A 25,373-nucleotide genomic window follows, 5' to 3' on the forward strand; every position below is an offset into this window, starting at 1 on the left:
AACACATCACCTTGGGTAAATTTCCAAGAGCATTAATAAATATTTTTGAAACTTTACAGACTATATGATTAACTCAATAGATTTACTGACAATAAAAAAAAAATAGTAATTATCATTGTTTGAAACTTGATTATTATATATTAGATGTTACTGCACGTTTATTTATAGTCCCCACATGTTAAGCGCACTAGTATATAAGGAAACATTCAGGTTATATTTCTCAAATTTTGGCTCTATAGCTGAAAAGGTTAAATAAGAACACAAGTTGACTTTAGCAGCTCTCAGCCTGAACTGTTACCCGGCGCTGGAGCCGACTCCAGACCACCGTCTGCACAACGTCGCCGCCTTTCCCCCCCTTACTTCAATGAAACTCCGTGCGACACGACTGGCCAACGCCGCTGACGTAAAAGCACCGACACCGCGTCGCGATTGGCTCGCACGCGTGTCAGTAACTGCCAATCACGGAGATCATCCAATCGCAGCGAGGCTCGCCGTCTTTGTGCCTCCTGTTTTGTCGGTGACGCGGGGGGGTCACGTGTTGTTTGTGCTCTGGCCCGTAGAGATGTGTACAGCAGGAGAAGAGAACGGATTGCTAACCGAGCTAGCCGGATCCTCCCGATTATAGAAACACGACTGAACGTGGTCATGTTGCACACGGTAGGCTTCATTTCGTAAAAAAAAGAAGCCCGCACTGGAATACCTGTCTCGCCGCTAAAGGGGCCAGCGGACTCACCGGTGTTTTGGACGGAATAACAAAGCCGACCGTTTGGGATTGCAAATCGAGCCGTGCGAGTTAGCTGGCCTAGCTTGCCTAGGCAGCCGGACTCGGGAGCTCGTCTCCCAAAACAAGAATGGGGTCTAGGTCCACTCGGATTAGCTTGCTAGTAAAGTGACCTTTGATTGTATTCTCTGATGGCAAATTTCACGAATCACCAGGACAGCAAAGCAGCGATGTTGATGTTGGAGACGCAGCAGAGGGACGTGGCGGCGAAATCTGCGGCCGCCACCGCGAACGGAGACGGCTCGGTCGGGGAACCCCCTTCCCCGTTAATTAATATCGGCGGCGGCGGCGGCGGTGGAGGAGGAGGCGGCTCTCGATTCCATCAACACTTACCGCCCTCCAACCATCACCACCACCACCACCTCAGCCACCATCACCCGCCGCCCGGCCAGCCGAAGGATCCACAGCAGCAGCCGCCGCCGCATCAACACTACCAGCTGGCTCCACAGCAGCATCTCTCCGGCGAAAGCAGCGCGGAGTCCCCGGCCAGGAAAGCCGCCTCCTCGTCTGTCAGCCAGGTACACGCCGAGGACCCCGCCGCTTCCTCCGCGGCCAGCACTAGCGGCGGCGGCAGCAGCAGCAGCAGCCATGTATACGCGTCGGTGAACGTCGCAAATACCTCGGATGTTGTGGATGATATTCGCAAGTATGGCTACCTGAGGAAGCAGAAACACGGGCACAAGAGGTTTTTCGTGCTGCGGGCGGCCAGCCAGCTCGGGCCGAGCCGCCTGGAGTACTACGACAGCGAGAAGAAATTCAGGAACAGCCTGCGGTCCGCTGCTGCGGCCGCCGCCAGCGGTGCTGCGGTCGCCCCTTCTCCCCCGAAACGGGTTATTTACCTCTACCAGTGCTTCACGGTAAACAAAAGGGCGGATTCTAAAAACAAGCATCTCATTGCCCTCTACACTAAGGATGAGTACTTTGCCATTGTGGCTGAGAACGAGCAAGAGCAAGAGGACTGGTACGTGGCTGTCAGTGAGTTGATGAGTGAGGGTAAGAAAGGGCACTTGGATTCAGATGATTTAGATGATGGATATGGTACGGTCACCCCTGGTACTGTGTTTAAGGAGGTGTGGCAGGTGAATGTGAAACCCAAGGGATTGGGTCAAACTAAAAACCTCACAGGTGTTTACCGGCTATGCCTCTCAACTAAAACCATCCACCTCGTTAAGTTGAACTCTGAAACCCCCTGCGTCAACCTGCAGCTGATGAATATCAGGCGTTGTGGACACTCAGAAAGCTTCTTTTTCATTGAGGTGGGCCGCTCCTCCTCTATTGGGCCGGGGGAGATTTGGATGCAGGTGGACGATTCTGTTGTGGCCCAAAACATGCACGAGACCATCCTGGAGACCATGAAGGCCCTGAAAGCCTTTGCTGAGTTTCGGCCCAGGAGCAAGAGTCAGTCATCGGGCTCTAACCCCATGCCGTTCATCACAACGCGGCGTCACCTTGGCAACCTGCCGCCAAGCCAGACGGGGCTCCAGCGACGGTCCAGGACAGAGTCTGTCGTTGGCACGCCGCCGTCAAGTAAGAGCTCTGGGGCCAGCGGCTATCGCTTCCGAACATCCAGCGAAGGGGAGGGGACGATGAACCGGCCGTTCCGCTCTGCTACAGGAAGTCTGGTTCACCTCAACACCGCCCGTGCCCAGCTGGGCCGACAGGAAGGAAGCGGCGGCAGCAGTGGGAGTGGCGTCAGCACAGGAAATGCTGGCACAAGTACGGGGACTAGCCGTTATGTCAGAGCCATACCGGGGTCGTCATCATCCACTTACCACGCCCGCTCGGCGTCGCTCCCGGTGTCCCACTTTCCCTCCACCACCAGCCCTGTGAGCGTCTCCTCCAGCAGTGGCCATGGCTCCGTCTCTGACACGCTCACCCGCCCATCGAGTGCCTCCATCTGTGGCTCACCGTCTGACGGAGGCTTCAACTCCTCGGATGAGTACGGCTCTAGTCCCGGCGACTTCCGGTACTTCAGAGTACGAAGCAACACTCCCGACTCACTGGGCAACACCCCACCAATTAGAGAGGAGAATTGTCTTAATGATTACATGGCAATGGGCTGGCACCGGGAGGTGTTTGGCACCAGTGGTGGCTCTGGGAACAATAGTGGAGGCGACACACCACGGGACGAAAGCACGTCAACAGAGGATGAGCGCTTCTCTTCATCGTCTCTGAGGAGGCGGACGCACTCTTTCTCCAGACCTACAGGTGGCGCAACAGGTGGATCGGGGGTGGCAGTATACCAGAAGATGACCCAGACCACCTTTTCATTGGACGAGGGGTCAGTAGGGGAGGCAGTGCTGCCATTTGGCAGCGGGCTACTCCGCGGCGGGCCTTCCTCCTCTTCTTCCTCACTCCGCTCAGACTACAGCTCCTGCTCAGAGCACAGCCAGCAGAGCCGACCCTCCACGCTCTCTCGGACAGAGGCCAGTGGAGAGCGCCCCCCCCTCGCCACCACCTCCTCTTCCAAGGAAGACAGCGGCTACATGCCCATGATGTGCGGTGTGGCCGCCTCCCCCCGGGACACTCCTCCTGACTACATGCCTATGCAACCCAGTTCCTACTCCCACCACGTCTCCCACTCCCCCCAGTTTCACAGCCCAGCTTTAGGTTCTCGTTCAGCCCACCCGCAGCCCCATCCGCACCCCCAGCTCCAGCCCCAGTCCTCTACAGACTCCCATGGTTACATGATGATGCTCCCCGGGGGCAGCGGCAGCTCTCCCTCCCCGGTGCAGGCGTCTCCCAGCCCGCACAGCAGCTCGAGCATGGCTGGTTTTAGTGCTGGTGCCAGTGGCGACGACAGTATAGCGGAGAGACCTGAAAACGGGGAGTACATGGACATGTCGTACAGCAGCAGTGGGGGGCGCAAGCTCTCAAATGAAGGGGGTAGTGGGTACTATGCACTTAGCACGCCTGAGGGCACTCCCAAATCCTACAGCCCTTACTTCTCCCTCCCTCGCTCCTACAAGGCACCTGCTAGAGACAGAGAAGAGAAGGAGTATGGGGAATATGTTCCTATGAGTTCTCCTGCCAAGCCAGTCTATTCGTCAGTTGCCACAACTTCGTTGTCAACCCCGGAGAAGAGGAGCGGGGGAGGCAGTAACACGGGCACTCCCTCTCACCCGCCGCCACCATATGGAGCACAACATACGACCACAGTGATGGCTGACAGGCGCGTCGTGAGGCCCAACCGCCTCCCTTTAGGCAGAAGGAGCTTCCATGGCTCGCTGCGGGTTGGTGAGCCCTCCACGGCGACTGCAGGCACCTCAACCTCTGTCCCCGCCACCGGTACCTCATCAGACGGACCCTCCAGTCCAGGGGAGTATATTAATATAGAGTTTGGCGATCAGTATCCCCACCAGCAGCAGCCCCCCAGCTCCTATCCTCTCTCTGCCCAAGACAATGCACCTTCCCTGGGATCCTGTGACCCCCGTCACTCCCCTCCCCAGCCTCACCTCCAGGCCCACCAGGACTACATGAGTGTGGAGTTGGGGGCGGAGCAGCAGGACAGCGCCGGGTGTCTGAGTAAAAACCAAATGCCCCGACCCAGCCTCGTTGCCCCATGGAACCCACCCAGCTACATCCGACCCCTGGCCACCAATCCCGCAGTGCTGGCCTCCCCCGGCGTCCCCGCTGCCAGCCACTGGAGGTCGATGGGGGACGACTACACGGACATGACCTTTAACCTTGGCCGGGGCGAGAGGCCGCAGACGAGCCCCACTGCCATGCTGCAGCACCTCTGTGTGATGGAGGGACGGTACGGCCACGCTCCCGCTGCCTCCTCAGCCTCTTCCTCTATCTCCCCCCCTCTCCCTCCATCATCAAGCCCCGGGAGGCCCCCGCCGCACCAGCCTGAGCCCAAGGTGGTGCGAGCTGACCCCCAAGGGAGGAGGAGACACAGCTCGGAGACTTTCTCCTCCACCTCCTCCTCTAACTCGACTCCCCCTGGCGGAGGACTGGGCCCCTCGTCCTCAGCCACACACCCCACCCTGGCTAACCCCGCAGCCCCAAACGGATCCTACCTAACAGAGGGCCAGGCTTCCAGATGGGCAAGCTCTGGCTCTTTTGACAGTGTGTGGATGTCCGTGGAGGGGCTGGGGGACTCGCCAGCTCACCACGCCCCGGTACGAGCCTTGGATTCGGCCGGTGCCGCCTCCGGGACCTCAGCATCCTCATCCTCTGCCTCACTGGGAGTCGGGAGAATGTGCCGGAACATGTCTGTGGGTTACCAGAACGGGCTCAACTACATTGCCTTGGAGCTGAGGGAGGATGGGAGTAACGCCGGCGTGATGACAGGAGCCGGTGGCGGCAGCAACGGGAGCTCGTCGTCAGCCGGGACGGTGCCTCTGCCCGAGAACGGAGCCTACGCCAGTATAGACTTCACCAAATCTGATGGAGTCACCACGACAACCAAGGGTGAGTTACAAAAGTGTGTGTTTGTGTTTTTATGTGTCAGGTTGGGAAATTGGCATCCAGCAGCTGAAGGATGCTAAATTTTCTTTGCTGGTTCTCAAACTGGTGGTCTGGAGAAAAAATACTACAATTACCATATTTATCTTTGTTTTCCTCCATTTTTAATTTTAGTTTTCTTGTGAAATGCTGAGTAATTTTTAAACTGAAGGCCTACTCTCATAATTAAGTGAAGCCTGAAAAGGGAGGCCTTCTTTGGTTGGATGGTGTTTAAAACTTTGTTTTCAGGGGCCACGGGCCAAAAAAGTTTGAGAACCACTGATCTGAAGGCTCTTTTCTACCTTGATGAAATCATATTTGGCATTGGAAAAAACTTTCACTGGCTTCTTGAAGTTTGCTTAGCCACCACAGCCACTGAATGAATGAAAAATATAATTTCCTGTGCTGCTGTGAGTGAATGTGTGTGTGTGTGTGTGTGTGTGTGTGTGTGTGTGTGTGTGTGTATGAGAATGAGAATGAGCTTTCATATGTGAGGCAAGCACAGAAGGAGTGTTTGGGATATTTATTTCTCCTCAGTAAAAACAAAAACAACCCCTTAGTACTGCGCACTATTAATAGGCACATTATATCAATTTGCGTCTGCTCTAGTGAATCTATTTTGGATCGGGCCTCTGTGATCTCGACAAGGCTGTGTTCAGGCGCTCTGAGCAGCCTGAGCCGTTGTCTTTGAAAGCATCCATCCTGGGAACTGAAGTGTAGGCTGTAACAGGAAGTGGCACCAATATGCGGTTCATCTTGAGGTCTGTGTGTGAGCGTATGAGCTCGCCGGCTGGCAGACGATGAGCTCACTGACTGAACAGAGGTGGATCCGAGGTCAAGTTTGGACTAAATCGCCCAAATAGGCCTGACTTCCTGTGTGTTTGCGGCAGCTAGTGTAGCGTGCGCGCGTGCCTCTATTTTCTGATGATTCAGTGTGTGTATGTCTGCGTGTCTGTTTACATGTGCCCAATTATGTGTTTTCAGGATATTTAGCCAGTTTCTATTATAAGATTGTTACTTTTGGCCAGGCTGTAAAGAGAGGTTTTTTTCCCTGTGTCTTTGAAAAGTGTGTGTTTACCACACACTTATAAAGGGAATGCTGTCCTAGCAGGCGTGCTCTTTTCAACGCCACTGATTCATTTTTTTACACGCTCAGTCTTTTACTGGTGGCTGCTGAGCAGCTCAGTTTGAATAGTTGGTGGTTAGGTGCCTTGCTTTATGGCACTTCAGCAGTTTGTCATTCACTTTCCACCTCCTGGAGTTTCCCAGCCAGTTAAGTGATTCAACCTCGGTGTGTCTGCACATTTATCAAGTGTTGAGACAAGTTAAATTTGATTTATAAAGGCATTGAATAGCCTTAAGTATGAATTTATGAGGGTTCATTTTAACAAACCCCTTAAACTGTTTTATTTTTCTGCTTTATTTCTTTTTGTGAAAGTCAACCTCTGCCTCAGATCAGCATTTCTGATGTTGTAAACCTTTAGTCTGCTGAGGCTAATCCTGCCTTGATACTGACCTGCTACTCTCACCTGCTGGGAAAATGACCCAGTTCACTTTGTACTGACCTGTAGAGAGAAACCCAAGAAAATCCTTGGACTTACCTGTCCTGATTATCAAGCTATTAACCAACTTTATTCTTATCCAAATGTGACCTCTGTGCTGGACCAAATTCACAGCGCTGGCCTTTACCTTAAACGTATTCGATCATGAGAGAGATGATTGGTCCAAAATCAGTTTTGAATTTTGTCAAAACAATGGCTTCAAGTATACGTTTTAACCAGGGCTGGACAAAGTTGTTGAATAATCTATCCCAGATCCTGTCGCAGAACAGACAGAGGAAAAAAAAAAGGATTAAGCTCATAAGGGCTTCATTTAACCAGACATACCTGTGTGCTGTCTCATTACTCCAACACAGCGCTAATGCAGATTGGCTGGCGCTGAACACACTGGTCCATAGCTTGTAGATGCTCAGAGGAAATCTGTTTATGACCGTTGCATTTGATCATGATTTCTCACGATTGCTTTGTTTATTATTAACGTGCAACTTGTGGCGGTGTATTTTGTGATTTGGAACAAAAACCAAAAACAAAATGTGATTATGAACGTTCAAATCTGATTCAGCTGAGGAAATACCAACCGGGGTAGAGCCGTAAATTTCACTCTCTGATACCTGCCGACCCTTTGAAAGTATTTCCTTAACCACTGCCAAGCGTGACACAGTCCAGATTTTGTTGTTGTTGTTTTTTTTTTAGTTTTGGGCGAGATCCGCCTCTGCAGCTTTGCTAGAAAATCCCAACTAATTGCCCATGAAGATTCCTGTTCCCCCCTCTCTGTGCCCACAACATATCCTGTTTGTTTGTGTTTTGTTTGTTTGGCTGCCTCGTTGCCATCCCTGCCACCGCGTCGGCTCACGCCCGGATGTAGATTAACAAATGTCGCCTGTGTGGTCCGGTGGCGGCGGCGGCGGCACGCGGCGAGGTGTGCGTTTACTGCAGCTTTAAAGGTGGCGAGCATGTTTTACACGGAGAAGCGCGAGAGCAAAACACACGGCTGCTTTACATGTGAAGTGCTGACATCAGGGTGTGTGTGTGTGTGTGTGTGTGTGTGTGTGTGTGTGTCATAGATTAGGTCAGACAGAGTGCCAGAGGATCAAAAAAGCACGTGACTCCTATTGTCAAGTCTTTCACTTCCTTTTTTATCTTCTCCTTTGTTTGGCTGAATTTCTCCTTTTCCTCCCCGAATCTGTCGCTTCTTTCCCCTCGCCTTTTCACCGTGTGTGTGTGTGTGTGTGTGTGTGTTTGTGTTTGTGTGTGAGAGAGACAGAGAGCGTGAGTCAGGATTCTCAGCAAGCGCCAACTGACTCATTTGTTTATCGTGGTGCTGAACAGGGATGAGAGAGTTTGCGTGTGTGTGAGCGAGTGTGTGTGTGTGTGTGTGTGTGTGTGTGGTAAATCAACAGTGCTGAATGTGTGTTTGGTAGCTCTGGAGATCAACTGACACTCAACGCACTCAAGCATATCCTATTTTGTGTGTGTGTGTCTGTCTGTGTCTACCTTTTTGTTTTCAGCCACTGCCAGCAGGTTCATTAACTGTACGTGTGTGTAGGCTTGGGGTGTTTGTATGTCGTGTGTGTTCGCCATCTACGCTCCGTGCTGAGGTGTGTGTGTGTGTGTGTACACGCTGAGTCATGGCAGGCAGCCTTTGATGTGGCGGCGTAATTGCGGCGGCGGCGTGTCAAGGCACACAGCAGGGCCCAGAGGAAACGCATCATCATCACTCAGGAATGCACTTCCTCTCAGCTGCGGTGTCGGAGCTGATAGAGGCACACCTGGATCACACAGAGGGAGAGAGAGAGAGAGAGAGTGTGTGTGTGTGTGAGAGAGAGAGAGGCAGATGCCGTGTTCCCATACAGACTTCAGCCGTAGTTTAGGTGAACTGTAAGATGGGAGTTAGACGTGTCTCCGTCCGCCGGCTTGAAGCAAACAAACACATTTCGTCTTCCTGAATGTAACTTCACATGGAAACACACCAGCCAGAAAAATTTCTCCCAAGAATCAGCATCGAGTTGTTTTGTCTGACTGATACTGATTTTAGAGGAGAAAACTTCACCGATTACCGATTTTGACCTGGAATGACAGTAGACCTTTTCTGTGTGGATTGTGCACCAGTATGACCATGCAGAGTTACTCAGGAGGCTGCTTTCCCAAACAAATGAATTAATTAAAGAATATTCAGCATCATTCTACACTGTCAACCAATTGTAGAGACTCTAGAAACAAATACTGAGAAAATAAAGAATAAATAAACAGCTAAATAAAATCAGCACTCTTCAGTATCAGCAAATTTCTGAACATATAAATAAAGAGTATTTCTTAAAAAATAGTATGGTGGCTAACATCCTCACACATGAATCAGATGTGGCCCATTGAATCCACCGTCAAAGCCAAGTAATGCAACTCCAAGACTGTTTAGGCCCCAGTCTGCACAAACACACCAGGCGGAAATAAGTAACCTATTTATCAATCTTTTACCAATACGATAGATCTGTTATAGCACAATGTCGGCTGACAGATATATCTGTTGGGCACGAGTTTGCTGTTTATGTTTAATGTCGGCTAACGTCGGCCACATTCCATATTTGGGAGAAACAACACCAGTGTGAATTTTTTTGGAAACAACAAAAAATTTCAGCTAAATATTCATACATTAATTATTGATTTTGATATTTTCTACCACTGAAGGAGGACTTCACTGATTTTTGACAGCTTTTGGGGCTATTTGCATTTTATTATTTCTTTTCACAGTGTCGATTTGTTATTGAGAATCATACATGTCTAATCTGATGGCAGTCCAAGTCAAAATTTGGGTGTTGTAACTAGGGTTGGGTACTGAAATGCGGCGCCAATAGGGCACCGGTTCCGACATAAACGGTAGTAACGAGACCGAATAAAAGCGAAAATTTCAGTGCCGCTGGTGTTCCGGCATCAACTTGCGGTTGTTGAACGTGATGTCAGTGCCGCTGCTCAGCACACTTGTTGATCAGAACCGATAGTGACAGGGATGCTAACTAGTGCCCTATAATTTCCGCGAACACGGAAACGCGGAATTAGCCAAATAATAATAATAATAATAATAATAATAATAAAAGAACTGCACCGGCACGGTACGAGTCCAAAAGGCAAAGAAAATTTCCAGGCTACAGCAGCGCACTGACATAGATTGTGTTACAAAGTGAAGAGTTGCCACTCCGCTCTGTTTTTACTGGCTAACAGCAGCACACTGGCTTAGCTTGTCTATTCAGAGAAGAGGTATCACTTCGGCTTATTTTTCATATTCAATCTGTGTTATCACAGGCATACTCCTGCTCATTCATTGGTAGTTGAATTGTAAGGTCTGTTTGATAGGTAATTTACATTTTTAAAAGAAATAATAATTTAACATATTGTTAAATTATTGGAGTCAAGCTTACTGGTAAACATCTACTCCTTCAAGATAATTTATTATGTTCTACAACTCATAAACATACACTAACACTACATACCAAGTGTTTGAGCAACATATCTCCTCTGTGCTACAAAAGATCCGTAGTAAAAACTACTCCCTTGTGTGTGCGTTTTCATTTTTTTAAGTACCGGTTTGAGAACCGTTTAAAAATTACCAAGTAGGCACTGGTATCGGATAAAACCCAACCGATACCCAACCCTAGTTGTAACAACGCTGTGTGATGTATTTCTGGGAGTATGCAGTGAGCAGATATTTCAAAAACTGTCTTAGTCCAGTTGTTTTCACAGTGGAGTTGAGAGGTCCTCATTTTGCTGAGGAATTTCTGAGGAGTTTTCCTGAATTTCGCTGTTCCAAACGAACTTTCCTAGCCTGATGTTTTCTAACTGGATGGAAACTGAGTGTTGACAGAAAAACACAGAGGCCTACTGGACATTACAGCTGCAAATACTAGACATGGCAGCTAGCTGAGGTTTAGTCGTCCTCTGATGTAGAGATGGTTAGGGTTTGGATAGCAGAGGTAGGGAATGAGAAAAAGTCAGATTTTTTTGTGTGTGTGTGTTTGGCCATTTCATTTTCATGACCGTTGTTGAGGTTCCTTTTTGTTTGCCAGCTAAGGAGTGCGCCACGTTGTGTTACCGATCACGGCACTGGGGCAAATTTCAAAAACTGCTGAGTTGAAAAAAAAAAAAGTACTTAAATAAAGCTCACAGTGTCAAATTATACTGCCCAATAAAGCTGAGCAATATGTCAACATCTTATTGATATTGTGCTATGAAACTCGAATATCATCAGATATCCAGTTATAGATATTCCAGATGTTATAAATATCGTGATTATGGTATAAGATATGTCTTTTCCTGGTTTTAAAAGCTGCGTTACAGTTATGAAATGCAATTTTCTCGGACTTGTAGCTGTTTTATTATTTGTCTTTATTTGCTTAGTCATCATGTCCACATTACTAATGACTTAGCAAAAATCTCTTGCGTTTAAATATGTCATGAAAGCACCACCAGTCATTTCTACAGTATTGTCACAATATCAATATCGAGGCATGTGGTCAAAGATATCGTGATGCTTGATTTGGTCCATGTCGCCCAGTGAAGCGCCCAGTGAAGTGCCCAGTGAAGCGCCCAGTGAAACGCCGTGTTAATCTGTTTGCAGTCGGCTTGCGCTCCAGTGGCTGCGGACAGAGCGGGACGGTACAGGAGTGCACGTGAGGACAAGACAGGAACATAACAGGAGCGCTCACCATAGTAGACGCAGGACACGGGGGAGTTCAGCACACAGTTAAAGCCCGTCTCTCAGCTTCCCTGTGCAATATTCATTTATTTTATGCTTGTGAGGGACGGGGAAAAAAATAGTTGCAAAATAAAAAAAAAAAGTTAGGCACCTTGGCGGCTGTTTGAGTGGCCATCTGGAGCCCTGAGTTGTTGAGTTGTCCAGTGTAGTGATGGTGACTGTCTGAAGCTGCTACAAACTGTTATAGACATCTGAATCTAAAGTAGGCCCCAAGATTTTGGTCAAGGAAGAAAACTCGATTTTATGGTTCCGCAGGTCGTGTAAATTCAGCGTTTTAGTCATGGGGAGTCGTGGAAAAGTCGCTGGGGGGGGGATGTTTGATTTGACACAGAGTGTGAAGGCACCCCGGTGTCACAGACAGAGGAGGAGTGATGTAAGGGAAGCCGGGGCGAGCTTGTCCCCAGTCGCTCCCGCTCTGCTTGGCAGACGGTCCGGCCTGGAGGGAGACGGTGGAGAAGGGCGAGCGAGTTAAGATGCGACAGAGACAGCAGTGGGAATCTGCCCTTCTCTCTCTCTCTCTTTCTCTCTCTCTCTCTCTCCCAAGTGGGTATGAGGTGGTAAAGGGTTAGGCAGAGTGTGAGGCAGCGTTACAGGGTAGAGATCGAGGCGAAGTGAGATGTAAGAGAAGGTGGTATGAGTCTGCCCTTTACACACTCTCTCTCTCTCTCTCTCTCTCTCTCACTCGTTCCCACCTCTGCAGCCAGGCCCTTCTATATTTACAGGTCTATTTCCAGACTGACATGAATTTATGAGCAGGTCCCAGGCATGCGCTCACTGTAGCCCACCGAACACCGCTCGTAACAGGACCCCCCTTTCCGCTCTGTGTGTGTGTGTGTGCTGCATGCATGCAAAGGTAGCCTCTGAGCGTGAACTCTCTCCCTCTCTTCTCTCTCTCTCTCCCCTCTCTCTCTTCCTCAAACGAGCGAGATATGTTCACCCACAGATGTTAGAATTATTAGCCATCTCACACACACACACACACACACACACACACACACACACACACACACAAAGCAATTTTGTTTTTAGCTGGCTATCCCGACCGTCACAGAAAAAGTATTTGTGGCCTTTGGAGAGTGGCCTGAAGTCAAGATCTTGTCTCCGACGCCCTCTTAAGTGTGCAATTAGCTAATAAATAATCTTGATAAAAACTCGTGCTGTTCGGTGGGCGCCTACAGTTTGTAGCTGTGCCGCAGCGGGTGTGTTTTTTTAGCCTGGGTGGCCCGGGACGCCGGGCATGGGGGTCCAGAGCGCCGGTAGTGTTGATGTCTTGCTCTGCACATCGACTTAGACCGGGAATTGAACCCTTAACCCTGGTAGCGTTGGTGCCAGCATCGGGGATTCGTCATATATTGGTGGCCAATAAATTATCCTCCAGTAGATGAAAACATCAAATTATTGTTCCGATGATGAAATTTCAGCATATTTTTCCATCTGATAATGAGTTTTTTTTTTTTTTTTTTTTTTTTTTATCTTCTTTTAAATGATTAATGTTTATCTGTTTTGACTGGTTGTCATGTGACTGTTATTTTGAACAAGCACTGCATGTTGGGTGTTGCATAGTGCATGTTGTTTAATGCTAGTGGCTCCATCTAGACATGTTTTCCCTTGAAGTTACCAGAATCACAATCACAAATATTTTATTGATGGGTCAGTTGCAGTTGGTCAATTATCAAGAGAAGAATTAGATTATAAGAAAACAGAAAGAAATCCGAGATATAAATAGCCTATATGTGCCTTAGCGATTTTAAGAAGTATGTGTATTATGTGCATTAAATCTCAGTTTGTGCATTAATCCTACAAATTATTGCAATTACAACAACATATGACTTGTATTGCTACCCGTTAGCACTTTAAGAGATTTTTTTTTTTTAATCAAAAATATATGATGAAAAATGTCAGTAAATGTCGGCATTTTTCTCAGTTGTGGGAAAGTAAACTTAGTCTGAAAGCTTTGCCTTTATTTTTTGATCTCTTTATATTTTTGCTAACGCCAGAGTAATGTTACTGCACTGTAATTTTGTTCCACTTTCCAGGGAAAATCGGGCATTTTGATAGATTCTCTGGAAATATTCAGATTTTTACAAATGGGCATTGACAATGTTTAGCTAATTGTGAAATTGGATTTTTAATGTTGCCCTTGTAACTTAATGCAGATGTAAAATAGGAATGACTAACATTTTTAAACTTATTAATCTCAAGATGAGCCGGTCTGAAAAGCTGGACCTGTGTTTGCACCTGCGTTTTTATTGCTGTCCTTGCACATCAGGGTAAGCCGCTCTGGGTGGGAAGACATCGGTATTGGCCTCAAAAACAAAAACAAAAAACATATTAGTGCATTTCCAGTTTATTGCATTATGTGGTGGTTTTTCTCAGCTGCTTTCCTCCCTGGCGAACCCATCTGCGGCGGAAACCAGACTCTTCACCCCCTTTTTTTAGAATGATCCCGAGCTAGAAAAACAACATTAACAAGCCAGGAAGGAATGAAATTTTTTTTTTATGTCACGAGAAGGAAAGTCACGGAAAAGTCATGGATTGTTTTTGAGGAGCCGACCCCCGAAGTCCCTCCGGCGGGCTCGGCGCTGCGCCTACGTGAGGCCGGGACGTCGCGGGGCAGGACGTCCCGCGGTGCTTACTCAAAGGGAAATGTTGTGTCTCATCAGTAATAAATGGGCCTAAACACTCTGAGCTATGTGGTCTTACTTTTCCAGGGCCACAAGGGTTTCCATTTACTCCAGTGTGGATTTCACTGGTGGTCCCAAGCATTACTCTATCAGCGAGGCTCCTTCTTCTCCCTCTCTCTCTTTCTGTCTCTCTCTCAAATATGCATGAGCGCTTCTCTCTCCTTCTTTTCTTCCTCTCTTTCTTTCTTTCCTTCCTCTTCCACGGTTATTCCTCCCTCTCTCTCCGTCTCGCTCTGTGAATCGCTCGCTGTTTGTCCGTGTCTCTCTCCGGCACACGGTAATGATAAAGCAGGATTTTTACTAGAGCACCCGTCGACTTACTGGAATGTGACGTTGGATAACTTTATTAGGCAAAGTCTTGAGTGTGTGTCTGAGTGTGTGTGTGTGTGCGCGTTTGAAAAGCGACTCGGTATGCCTTGGATGTTTTAAGACACACACACACACACACAAACACTCATTGCTGTTCATCCGTCTATTACATTCATTCCCTCGAGCCAAACTGCCCCGCGGTCAGTTTAACACAGTTTTTTATTATTACAGCAATTACATAGTTCAAAGAAATGTCATATCGGTTACAGCCACAACTAATGGATATTTTCGCTGCTGATGAATGTATTGATTATATTTTGTGATCGACCATATAGAATATAAAGTCCCATGGGAAGTGATCAGAGCTCAAAGTATTAAAAAGTATTAATTATATAAAGATATGAATGGAGAAAAGGAAGATTGCCTGACCATATAGAATATAAAGTCCCATGGGAAGTGATCAGAGCTCAAAGTATTAAAAAGTATTAATTATATAAAGATATGAATGGAGAAAAGGAAGATTGCCTTGGTGATCGTGGTTGAAAGTGGCACTTTTACTGCATTTTTATTTGATAAATGATTTAAATTATTAATCTGTAAATTAAACTGCAGCTAATTTCTATTAATCAAGGGTGAAGATTACCTTTATATCTCCAAATGGGACATTAATTTTGCAGCAAGAGCATTAGAAAACAACAGGCCTACACGTTAAAAACATGAGGTTAAAAAATAAAAAAAGGTACTTCTTTCTTGGCTAACTTGTTGCTCTGTTTGTTGAGAAGTCAAACTATGCATGCGGCACGTATCAAATCATCAGAATATAACGCTCTATAAAATGGCTATTGGTGACAAACACAATCAGCCAAACTGTGAAGCTGTTGCCCGGTAACTCAAACCAAAGTCGCGCTCCTTTACGGCAGAATTATTCTCTTTGTGGATCTTACCTGATGCGGTCAAAGAAGAAAGAGAAGAGAATGACTCAAGACTCGAGGTTTTGTTTATGTTTCTTTTTTTTAGAATATGCAAATAGTTGTCCTTCTAACCTTGAAACCAAATAAATCCAAAAGCAGCGTTTTGTTTTGTGGCGAGCCGCTGCTGAGACCCCGAGCCGATCTGGTACCAGCCCCGTCCCCTTTTTAAATGAACAGTAACCGTGTCAATCCCCTACTGTAACAAAGGCTTTGCTATGATTTGATATAATCTCCCCTCACTCAGACAATAATCTAAGTAGCCTTGTTGGCTTAGCATCCTTCTGTTGCCCTCGACCCCGTAAGCCTGTAACCTCCTTTGTCTTAGTCTGCCTTAACCAGACCAGGGTCAAACACTGCCGCACAGGGTCGCATACCTCCCGCAGCGTGTTGTGGCCTGCCGAGCCATCCGCTGAGCGAGCTCTGACAGTCTGGACTGATGGGGAGGATAGCTGAAAGTGCTTTCCTACAGCAGCCTACCTGTAAAATGTCTGAATTGTTGTGTTTTTGCATTGAAGCTGCCGTTAGCCTAAACCTAGTGCTGTTATTTATCTTTAAATACATGTAAAACAGTTCCTTCAGAAGTTTCTACCAAGGGTGGCTACAAGGTGCTTCAAAATTCCAGCACAGCAGTCGCTTTAAAAAAAAAAAAAGCAGTAGATAACGTTACAAGCTTAAATAAAAGTTAAATAAAACAAGCAAAGCGAAAAGAAAACAAACCGAAAAGCCTGTAAAACACTACTTAGATCAGTCATTGTGGGATGCTAAAAGTCCTCATTGACATCCAGGAAAATGAACCAAAGCTGAAAATAGTTCTTTATAGTGATGACACCAGAAAAATATTTCTGGTTCCGCAAAGAACTTTTCAGACCACGGTTCTTTTAAATTCCCCAATGGTACCTCATATAGCCAAAAATAGTTGGTTGAGGATCTAAAAATGGTTCTTCATGGGCCTTTACCCCTCCAAAAAATATTGAAATAACATTTTTAAGTAGTCTAGCTTTTGGTTCACCGAGTTGGTTCAGTGAGGAGCCCTTTTCAGATAGTTCTTTAGATGTAAATGGTTCTTCTAGTAATAAATGTTTCCCTGACTACTGAACCTTGTAATATCCTGTAGGATAGAGGAAGAAGTACCTGAAGTACCTGTTGATTGTCATTTCTCAAAGAACAAGTAAACATGTCAACTGGAACTCTTCATAGTGGTGCTACAGGAGAACCATGTATGGTTCCACAAAGAACTTTTCAGATTATGGTTCCTCAAAGAAACGCCAAATTTGTCTCAAAGAGACATCCAGAAAGTTATTTTAGGAACCAGAAATGCTTCTTCAAATAACTTTACCAAAAGTTATCTAAAGAACTTTTTGAACGGTTCTTAATCTAAAAATGGTTCTTCTGGTAATTCTTTGAGTGTTTAACCTTGTAATAACATCTCATTTAGTTGTTAATCAGAAAATCCATCAAAAACAACATGTTACACTTTAAAAGGTACTGATCAAAGACCCACATGATAAGAGACATAAAGAACCATCCACTAAATACAGCTGTTCTTTAGCAGGGTTAGATGGTTCTTCATGGTACCACAGAGTCTTTTAAAGGACCGTTTCAGAACCATTAGTTTCCGTCCTCGGAGCTGCGTCTCCAGCGCTGAATTCAAACTCACGGCCGCTTTTCGCTCCTCGGTGTCCCGGCAGGCCGGGTCAACAAGTTATGCTAGCTGCTCACTCCCATGATGCCTTTCATCTGTTGTCCCAGCTGGGTGAATGGGGGTCATGGACTGGGGTGTGTGTATGTGTGTGTGTGTGTGTGTTGGTGTATAGATGGGCGAGAGAGAGAGGCAGACCGAGAGAGAGAGAGAGAGAATCACAGCTCTGAACACCTGCCTGTTTTGCACTGACACAAGCTGTTAGCTAATGCAGGTGTTTGGCGAACAGTGTTTTTATAGCTTGATTCCGTGTGTGTGTGTGTGTTTGTGTGTGTGTGTCACTGAGGTCGCCGGAGCTCGTGTCCTTAGAGCGTTGTTTTGATCAAAGTTCACACCCGAGCTGCAGAGGACCACCCCTACACCCCCCCCTCTCTCTCTCCCCCAGCCATTAGAAGTGGTTTTGGCCTCGGGACCCTCGTATTAAAAGATACTTTGGTTTGTGCTCAGTGTTGAATTGTTTAGACGTCACATTTGAGCATGGACAAGTTGATTCAATGTGGTGAGATTCCTAGAAGCCAGTTTGAACACCATTTCTCTACCTAATGCCCCTTCTCCACTGACCTAAAACTGACCTAAAAGCCCACTGCCGTCTGGGAGCTGCACAGACTCCACCATTTAGAGTCAACTGACCAAAAAAAACCTAAGAAACAATGGAAGAAGCATGAAATTTGGTGGTCGAATCTACATGATTGTCATGGTCGGACCCATGATGAGGACCCTTCACACTGCCAAGTGAAAGTGGACTAAGCAAGAAATGTGATGGCCGAATTTTTCTGGTTCCCATCGTTTGATCCATGATGAGGACCCTGGAGATTCAGCCGACCCAAAAAAAAAAAAAGTAGGAAACACGCATGGAATTCGATGGTTGTGTCTACATAGTTATCATCGTTCGTCTGGCTCGCTGATAAATTACGTGTTTAATCCACTTTTTTTCTTCCCGGTCGGTTTAGTCTACACTTCCCTTGCTTCAGTCAGCCCACGGTTTTTGCATAGCGCACCCATGAACCCATGTAATTTCACAAATCACTGATAAATCATCAGCTGTTTGGGATTGGGCGCAGACTTCGGCTCGTAGTGTGAAGTTGTAATAAGAGACCACGCGGGGTGGGACACCAGAGAAAAAAAGCTTAGTTTCGGTCAGGTTGGAAGATTGTGACCCCGGCTGACCCGGGGTTGAAATATGCGTGCAGCCGCTCTGCCAATGTAAACGCCGTCACCTGCTTTTTTTTTTGTTTTGTTTTGTTTTGTTTGTTTTTTGTTCTTAGGTGGCTCGGTCTGGGTGAAAACCTGCGGGTATCGGTGTGGAAGTGGTAAAACAGTCGAGTAGCTTTCCATCACTTTGTCTTTCTTTCTCAGTCTCCTCAGTTTTTCTTTTCCATCCACCAGTCCATCCATCCCTCCATCCTCTACCTAACCAGCCCTCCAGTAGCCTTTCTCTCTCTCTCTCTCTCTCGTCCATCCCTCCATCCCTCCACTCCCCCCCCCTTGCCAACAAACAGAGGAGCAGCAGCATTCCAGCAGTGCCCTCTGTCAAAGCATCTGTATTGTGGCGTGCTGCTCATTGTTGTATCAGACAAAGCCTCGCTCTCAGTGGAATAACCCAGCTGGACGGCGGCCACGGTCGGGGTCATCTGGGGTCGCACGGCCGCACCAAAACAGCCCACCTGACAGCTCCGGCCCGGCCGCCACCGCAGGCCAGAGGGGGAAAAAAAAACCTTGCGATAACCTTATTTATTTATTTACCTTTTCTTTACCTTTTTGTTTTTCCTCGTCCGCTGGCAGCAGCAGTGGAATCCAAAGTCCACCGGCCGTACTCACTCATTTACCAGGCAAACGGGGGTGTTTTTGGAATATTATACAACAGGTTGTTTTCAGCCAGAGCCGCCTGATTGGTTCAGAGGCTTCCTCAGACGGTTACGCATTCGGCCGTAACTGTTTTTATAAAAAGCCAAAACACCCTTGAGGATGTACTTTGCTATGATGAAGCCTTGGCGCTGCGGCTGCCAAAGCTGCTTGCTTGTGCTTTTGTACCTGTGGCTTGTTTCCATAATGACAGTACAGAACATCCTCCTGGGCATTGCAGCCGTAGTAAATAACCTCCGGTGTGTATTTTTTACCTGCACAAGAGGCTGGGAGGAGGGTGCAGGCGGGGTGCTTGTGGGGCTTCCAGGGAAATCTCAGCAAAATGAGGAGTAATTGAATTTCACTATAATTCATTACTAATTGTTTCTAGGAATGCATTGATATGCTTTTGTTGTTGTTGTTGTTGTTGCTGTTCTGTTTTGTTTTGTTTTTGTATTTTGAAGCCAGTTTATATCTGATATCTTCCACCTATCACAGCCAACACAAGTATAGATTTTTGTAAGAATCATAGCAAAATATGCTTTTTTGTCCTTATTACAGTTAATCACAGTGGCATATTAGTGTCATTGTAACAAAAACAAAATATAGAGCTGGGAGAAGGGAGTAGTATTCCGAGCAGAAAACTCAGAATTTCCAAGATTAAAGTCCTACATTTTTGAGAAAAAATCTTGCAAATTCAGAGATTATAAAATCACAAATGTCTGAAAAATAGATTTATTTATTTATTTATTTATTTTTTTTTTTTACATTTTGCCCAAGGCTCCACATGTGTTGACTGTGCTCCTGCTCAGGCCTGCAACTGATGATCTCATCAAATTCTATTTTACAATGGGACTTAGTGACAAGGAAATCCTGCTGATTTTAGCCCAGAATCACAACCTTGTTTTCTTCTGAATCGGCTCGAGTCACAGCAATGTCTCTTCAAAGTCCAGATGCTGAGGAGAAGATTGTGATTCTGGACTGAAGTCATCAGATTTCTTACTAAATCCCAGTAGAAGTTTCAAGTTTTTTTTCCTCATAAATTTGTGAGTTATTTTCTTGGAAATTCTGGGTTTTTTTTTCTCAGTCAAATAAAACCCCGACCCACCGACCCTGCTCCCCCCATCCCTGACTGTGACATTGCTTAATAGCTGCTAATTTTACAGCTGCATTAAGTGACACACCCTTAGGAAGAAAAGGTCACATAAGTGCCAATTTCACAATCAAACAAATATCAACAGTAAAAATAATACCGCGCCGATACCATATTGCTTTTGAAAGGTAGACTATGCAAAATTCTTCTGCGGGGTCTGTAGTATAATGGAAGTCAGCTTGGGGGTCTGCACCATGAAAAAGTTTAAAAAGGCCTCACTGTAGCTGGTGGTGATTTACAGCCGCGTCCATCACCCCGAGCCGATGTGAGCGTCCAGCTGGCCTGAATATTGAATTATTGCCCGACTCTAGTCAGGTGAAAACCTCATGCCTCCAAAAACATCGACGTCTCAGGAATTTAAAAACCAGATGTATGTTCGGGTCAGGATCGTTTCTTTAATTAAATAGCGGGTTTTGAAAAAGGTCTCCTCATCCCATACAGAGCCGTGCAGTTCTGCAGAAATTCAGCCGGGAAACCGGGAGTCATGAGGTTTCCATCTCTTTACAGTGGTGTGTGTGGACGCCCCTGCCAGGGCCAGGCGGATTCCACTGAAAATTAGTCAGCACTGCTCTGCTTGAAAATAAAGCAAAACAACTATTTTCAGTTCAAAACCGCTTTCAGAGCCCCAGTCGCATTCCAAATTGTGTACATATGTATATGCCTGTGTGTGTGTGTGTGTGTGTGTGTGTGTGTGTGCACCGAAACAGACTTGGTTTGTGCATTGGACACAGCAGCTGTCACTACTATTTCATCAGAGCCTCCAGATACTGTTGGGTGACCTGTAGAGTCGATGATCTTACAGCCAAACAAGTGATACTATCCTGATGTGATGAGTGTGTGCAGTTACTCAGGACCCCCTCCCTCACCGGGCATTGAATTCCTGGAAAGTTAGGGAATTTTGAAAAGTCTTCCAGACAGGGGAAGTTGGGGAACTTGGAATTTTGTCAGCATCAACTAAACATTTATTTTCTGTTGTGTTCGTGTTGTGTTGCGGGTTTTGGTTATGGAGAAAAACAAATGTTACACTGTTGTATTTTTATTATTTAAGTCATGAAAATTGAACATTTTAGTCATGGAAAAGTTGGAATTTAACATTTGACGTGAAGTGTGAAGGAACCCTGGTGATTGGTGTGCGTTTGTGAATTCAGGCCTCTCATTCTCTCTCTCTCTCTCTCTCTCTCTCTCTCTCTCTCTCTCAGACTGAGCAGCGGGACAGCGGAGCTTCCCCACCCTCCTCCTCCTCATCTTTCCACTCGGGGCACTTGACTCTGCCTGTGACCTTTGGCCTCGCCGCCGGTGACCTCTGACCTTCGCTCGGACCGAGGAGCCACTCCCTTCTGAATGCAGCAAAACAACACCAACACAACAGACGACGACGACGACGACAACGCTTGCAGTTTTTTTTGTTTTTTTTTTGTGCATTTCACCTTTTCTTTTTTCTTGTTATATATGCATATGTTGTCCTCTTTTTTTTTTTTTTTTTAAATCATTTTTACCCCTCGCGCTCTGCTGCCAGTGTGTGCTGCATTGCATTTCACCCCCTCCTCCGCCCTTTTTCAGCAGACTTACTCAACGGACGATGGTCAGTGAACTTTGAACGGGCGTCAGCAGAACCGCGGATAGGCAGTCGCTTTACAAGTCTTATCGAATGGTTCTGGTTTTTCCATACGGTGTTATCAAGGAAAAAAAAAAAAAAAAGGGAGGCTGGAATACCAAGCAAAGGCATTATGGTACAGAAATGGAAACCTTTAAGTTGCATTGAACTCTAAATAATCCTATTTTTCTCCTCTTTATTTTATTTTTTATTTTTTGTTACCCCATGTGTAGTCCATCCTCAACACGGTACCATACCAGTTATTACATTGTGGATAAAAGTCGTGGTAGAAAATATGTATATTTTTTGAACGGAATACCCCTTAAAAAATGGTACAGGCTCGTGGCTGGATCCATTTAGCTTTAGAGTTGACAAGTTGGAGTTGCGTTGCACAGGTAACACTCGCTGCACCCACGCTGTCCCGCTGCAGGTACCAGCACCCACTGGGAAATGTTTGGTGCGCGGCGCTCGCCTCAGCACCCCTGTGAAAATGGGCCAGTACCAAAAAACAAACAAACAAACAAACAAACAAAAAAAAACAAAAAACGATTGGGTGCCTTACCGGTGTCCCAGTGCCACAAAGCCTCATGGGAGAAACAGATTTGAAGGTACAGCGACAGTCTGGGTTTGTTGACGGCGGTGAACTGCTGCAATGCAAACGCCACAACGCGTTACTCTCCTCATATTCTGTAGCACATATTATTTATTTGTTGCAATAGGTACAATATTCCAGTACATTTCCTTGTATGCTTTAGTATTATATAACGGCAGAGATGGTACTCAGCAGGGCGGGGGCGGAGAGTCACACCGGCCGCCAGCCAGTTTGCAGGTGAATTCTTAAAGGGACAGTTCGGACAAAACAATATTGTCACAGTCGGCGCCATTGCAAGTCAGTTCAATCAGTTTCTGTGTGATTTGGTGAGGTTTCCAGTCTGTCTGCCTTCACCCCAGTTGCAACGGAGCTGGATTTGTTGGGTGAAGCTCAAAACGTCAACGGTTTACACGTGAAAAACAGCAACAGCCCTTTCCAAAAACAACGATGCAAATACCCAAACAACACTACCACAGGAGAAGAACGTCAAACCGTATCTGTCGATCCTCAAAGACACCAAATTGGGAGCAGACGGACTCAGTTTGCTGGAGTTTATTGGGAGGACATAGTTGACCACAAAAAAAAAACTGGATGATACATCTGTGTCCTGGCTTTTTGGGAAGAACTGTTCCTGTTGAGTTTTTCCACATGTAACCTTTTGATGATTGGAGAACCACAAGACCAAACAAAACCGACCCGGCTCCGTTGTACTGAGGTGAAGGGAGGCTGATTGGAAACCTCACCAAATCACACAGAGACGATCTGGATGGATAAACTGCTCTAGGGGCACTTGAGAAAATATCTTTGATGTATTTTGGGTGAACTGCCCCTTTAAATCTGTCTTAATTCCCATCGGCCGTGTAGTAAAACCAAACTGAGCTCTTAATCTAAGGAATAAAAAAAAAAAAAAAAATCATTCGGCGAGAGTGACTGGCGAAACCCTCCGCTGCCGTGGCCGGTGGACGAGACAGTCGCTTTCCCGCCCTGCTGCTCGCTCGGTTGCTATGGTAACCAGGTTTGCCGGGTGAACGAACTGTTTAGTAAACTGAAGCTGTTTTTTTTTTTTTTTTTCCAGTTTTACCTCATATGGTCCATAGCACAGTTCAGGTTGTTAATGGAGAGTCGCGCCTGCACACACACACACACACACACACACACACACACACACACACACACACACACACACACACACACACAGTGAGAGAGAGAAACACTGTGAAACTTGCAAATACAAAACATAGTTGTTGGTACTGCAAATACACATGCACACACACACGCACACACACACACACACACACACACATCGAGGAAAGTCACCCATACATAGAAGTGGGCAGACTGGCATGTAGGCAGAGGACACACATGCACACATGTACGTCATGAGGACACATGTCACATGTAGTCATGTGGCATCTCCCATGCCTGGTCTGGTAATACACACACACACACACACACACACACACACACACACACACTAGTCATGCAGTCCTATTAAGGCGAGGGTAACTCCTCTGTGCCCCGGTTTCGGCTGTCTTTGTCAGCGGCTCTTGATGACGTCCAGGATTTTTGCAACACACATTCACACACACACACACACACACACACACACGCTCACACACAGTGTTCGTCAGTTGCTCCGGGTGACGTAAAGAGGTTTCCAGTAACCTGAGCCCCGGCCCCAGGTGCAACGTGCTGGGCATTCTTGCCCCGTTACAACCTCTCTCACACACACTCACACACACACACACACACACACACATCCGGACATGCAGCGAACACCCACATCAATCACAATCTTAGCTGATGCCTGCTCTCTCTCTCTCTCTCACACACACACACACACACACACACATGCGGACTGATGCGGCCATATTTAGCGTTTCCCCCGGCGGGCGCTGCTCTCCCGGCTCTTCATCCTCATTTAACTGTTTTCATTGAAAGAAATACGAGTCAAACCCAAAGACTGGGAACCCTCACAGTTTCAATGCTTTGTCTCTCTTTTCATTCAGTGTCTCACCTTATGCCATCATCCTGTTTTCCTTTTCTTTTATTAGCCCCCATGCACTCTTTTTTTTTTTTTTTTTTTTTTTTTCTTAAATGTAATAATTTGTGTGGACGGATGAAGGCCAGTCACGCTCCCGGTAATTTCACTGTTGTCATTTTTGGAAAGCGGCGCTGCAGGGATGGAGTCGTCATATTCGCGCATCTCTTTTTTTTTTTGGAAAGTTAAGACATTAATTGATATAAATCTAGTGCCGTCGTCTGTCTGGATGTTATGAACTTTCCTCTGGTTGAAACAAACGCTAGAAATTATTTGCAGCTAATGTTTGAGTTCGAACTGATGGAGAGACAATGTATTAGATAGAGAGCAGCCTTTAAATTATAAATTAATTCTTTTTTCTGGCGGGTTGGCTCCATATCTGACAAGAAGATTGGTGCCAAAATTATCGCCTGTAAATCAGGTGTGCGTGCTAACGCTGCTTAGCATACAGCATGCTAAGTAATGACTGGCAGTTAGCATTATTTAAAGTTATAATGATGTTTGAGTTACAGTTGCTGTTTTTTAAGATGTATTCTGTGGCCAGTAGATTGATAACATAATAAAATATCTGCCATTACATATTAATGAAGTCTGTTACAGATTAGCAGTTTTAGCGGTTTTAGCTTAAGCGGTTTTAGCGGTTAGCCAAACAACTTAGGCTCAGATTCCCACAGGAGGAAAGATCTTTTGCTATTGGAAGTGATTTTTTTTTTGTCCGTTATGATGATCTCTTAGCCACTAAACACGCCTGGCAGCTGTAGATGCATAGTGTTTTGTCAAAACCGCTCTCGTTTTTTTTCTTTTTCAGACGAAACTAGTCACTTACGACTACGCTAACAGCGTTAGCATGCACACCGAGTTTCCTACCAAAGACAGACGGTGACGGTGCCCTTCTCTTTGTCACATTCGGTACGATGAGCGACGGCTGAAACTCAGAAAAGAAAAAGACATACTG

At 46.4% G+C, this 25,373-nt stretch overlaps 1 protein-coding gene across 1 annotated transcript; it reads left to right on the forward strand.

Moving 5' to 3' along the window:
• The first annotated feature begins 575 nt into the window (after positions 1-575).
• Positions 576-21,583, forward strand: irs4b (insulin receptor substrate 4b). Its single transcript, XM_030076674.1, has 2 exons — positions 576-5,197; positions 21,391-21,583. Exons 1-2 carry the CDS (start codon positions 913-915, stop codon positions 21,393-21,395), a joined length of 4,290 nt encoding a protein of 1,429 aa, XP_029932534.1. The 5' UTR covers positions 576-912; the 3' UTR covers positions 21,396-21,583.
• The last annotated feature ends 3,790 nt before the right edge of the window (positions 21,584-25,373 follow it).

Source organism: Myripristis murdjan, chromosome 18 (genome assembly GCF_902150065.1).
Source record: "Myripristis murdjan chromosome 18, fMyrMur1.1, whole genome shotgun sequence".
Classification (NCBI taxonomy): Eukaryota; Metazoa; Chordata; class Actinopteri; order Holocentriformes; family Holocentridae; genus Myripristis; species Myripristis murdjan.

Bases quoted from the DNA above. Each gene is read 5' to 3' on its own strand.
- irs4b (XM_030076674.1), top strand. From the start codon at position 913: ATGGCAAATTTCACGAATCACCAGGACAGCAAAGCAGCGATGTTGATG.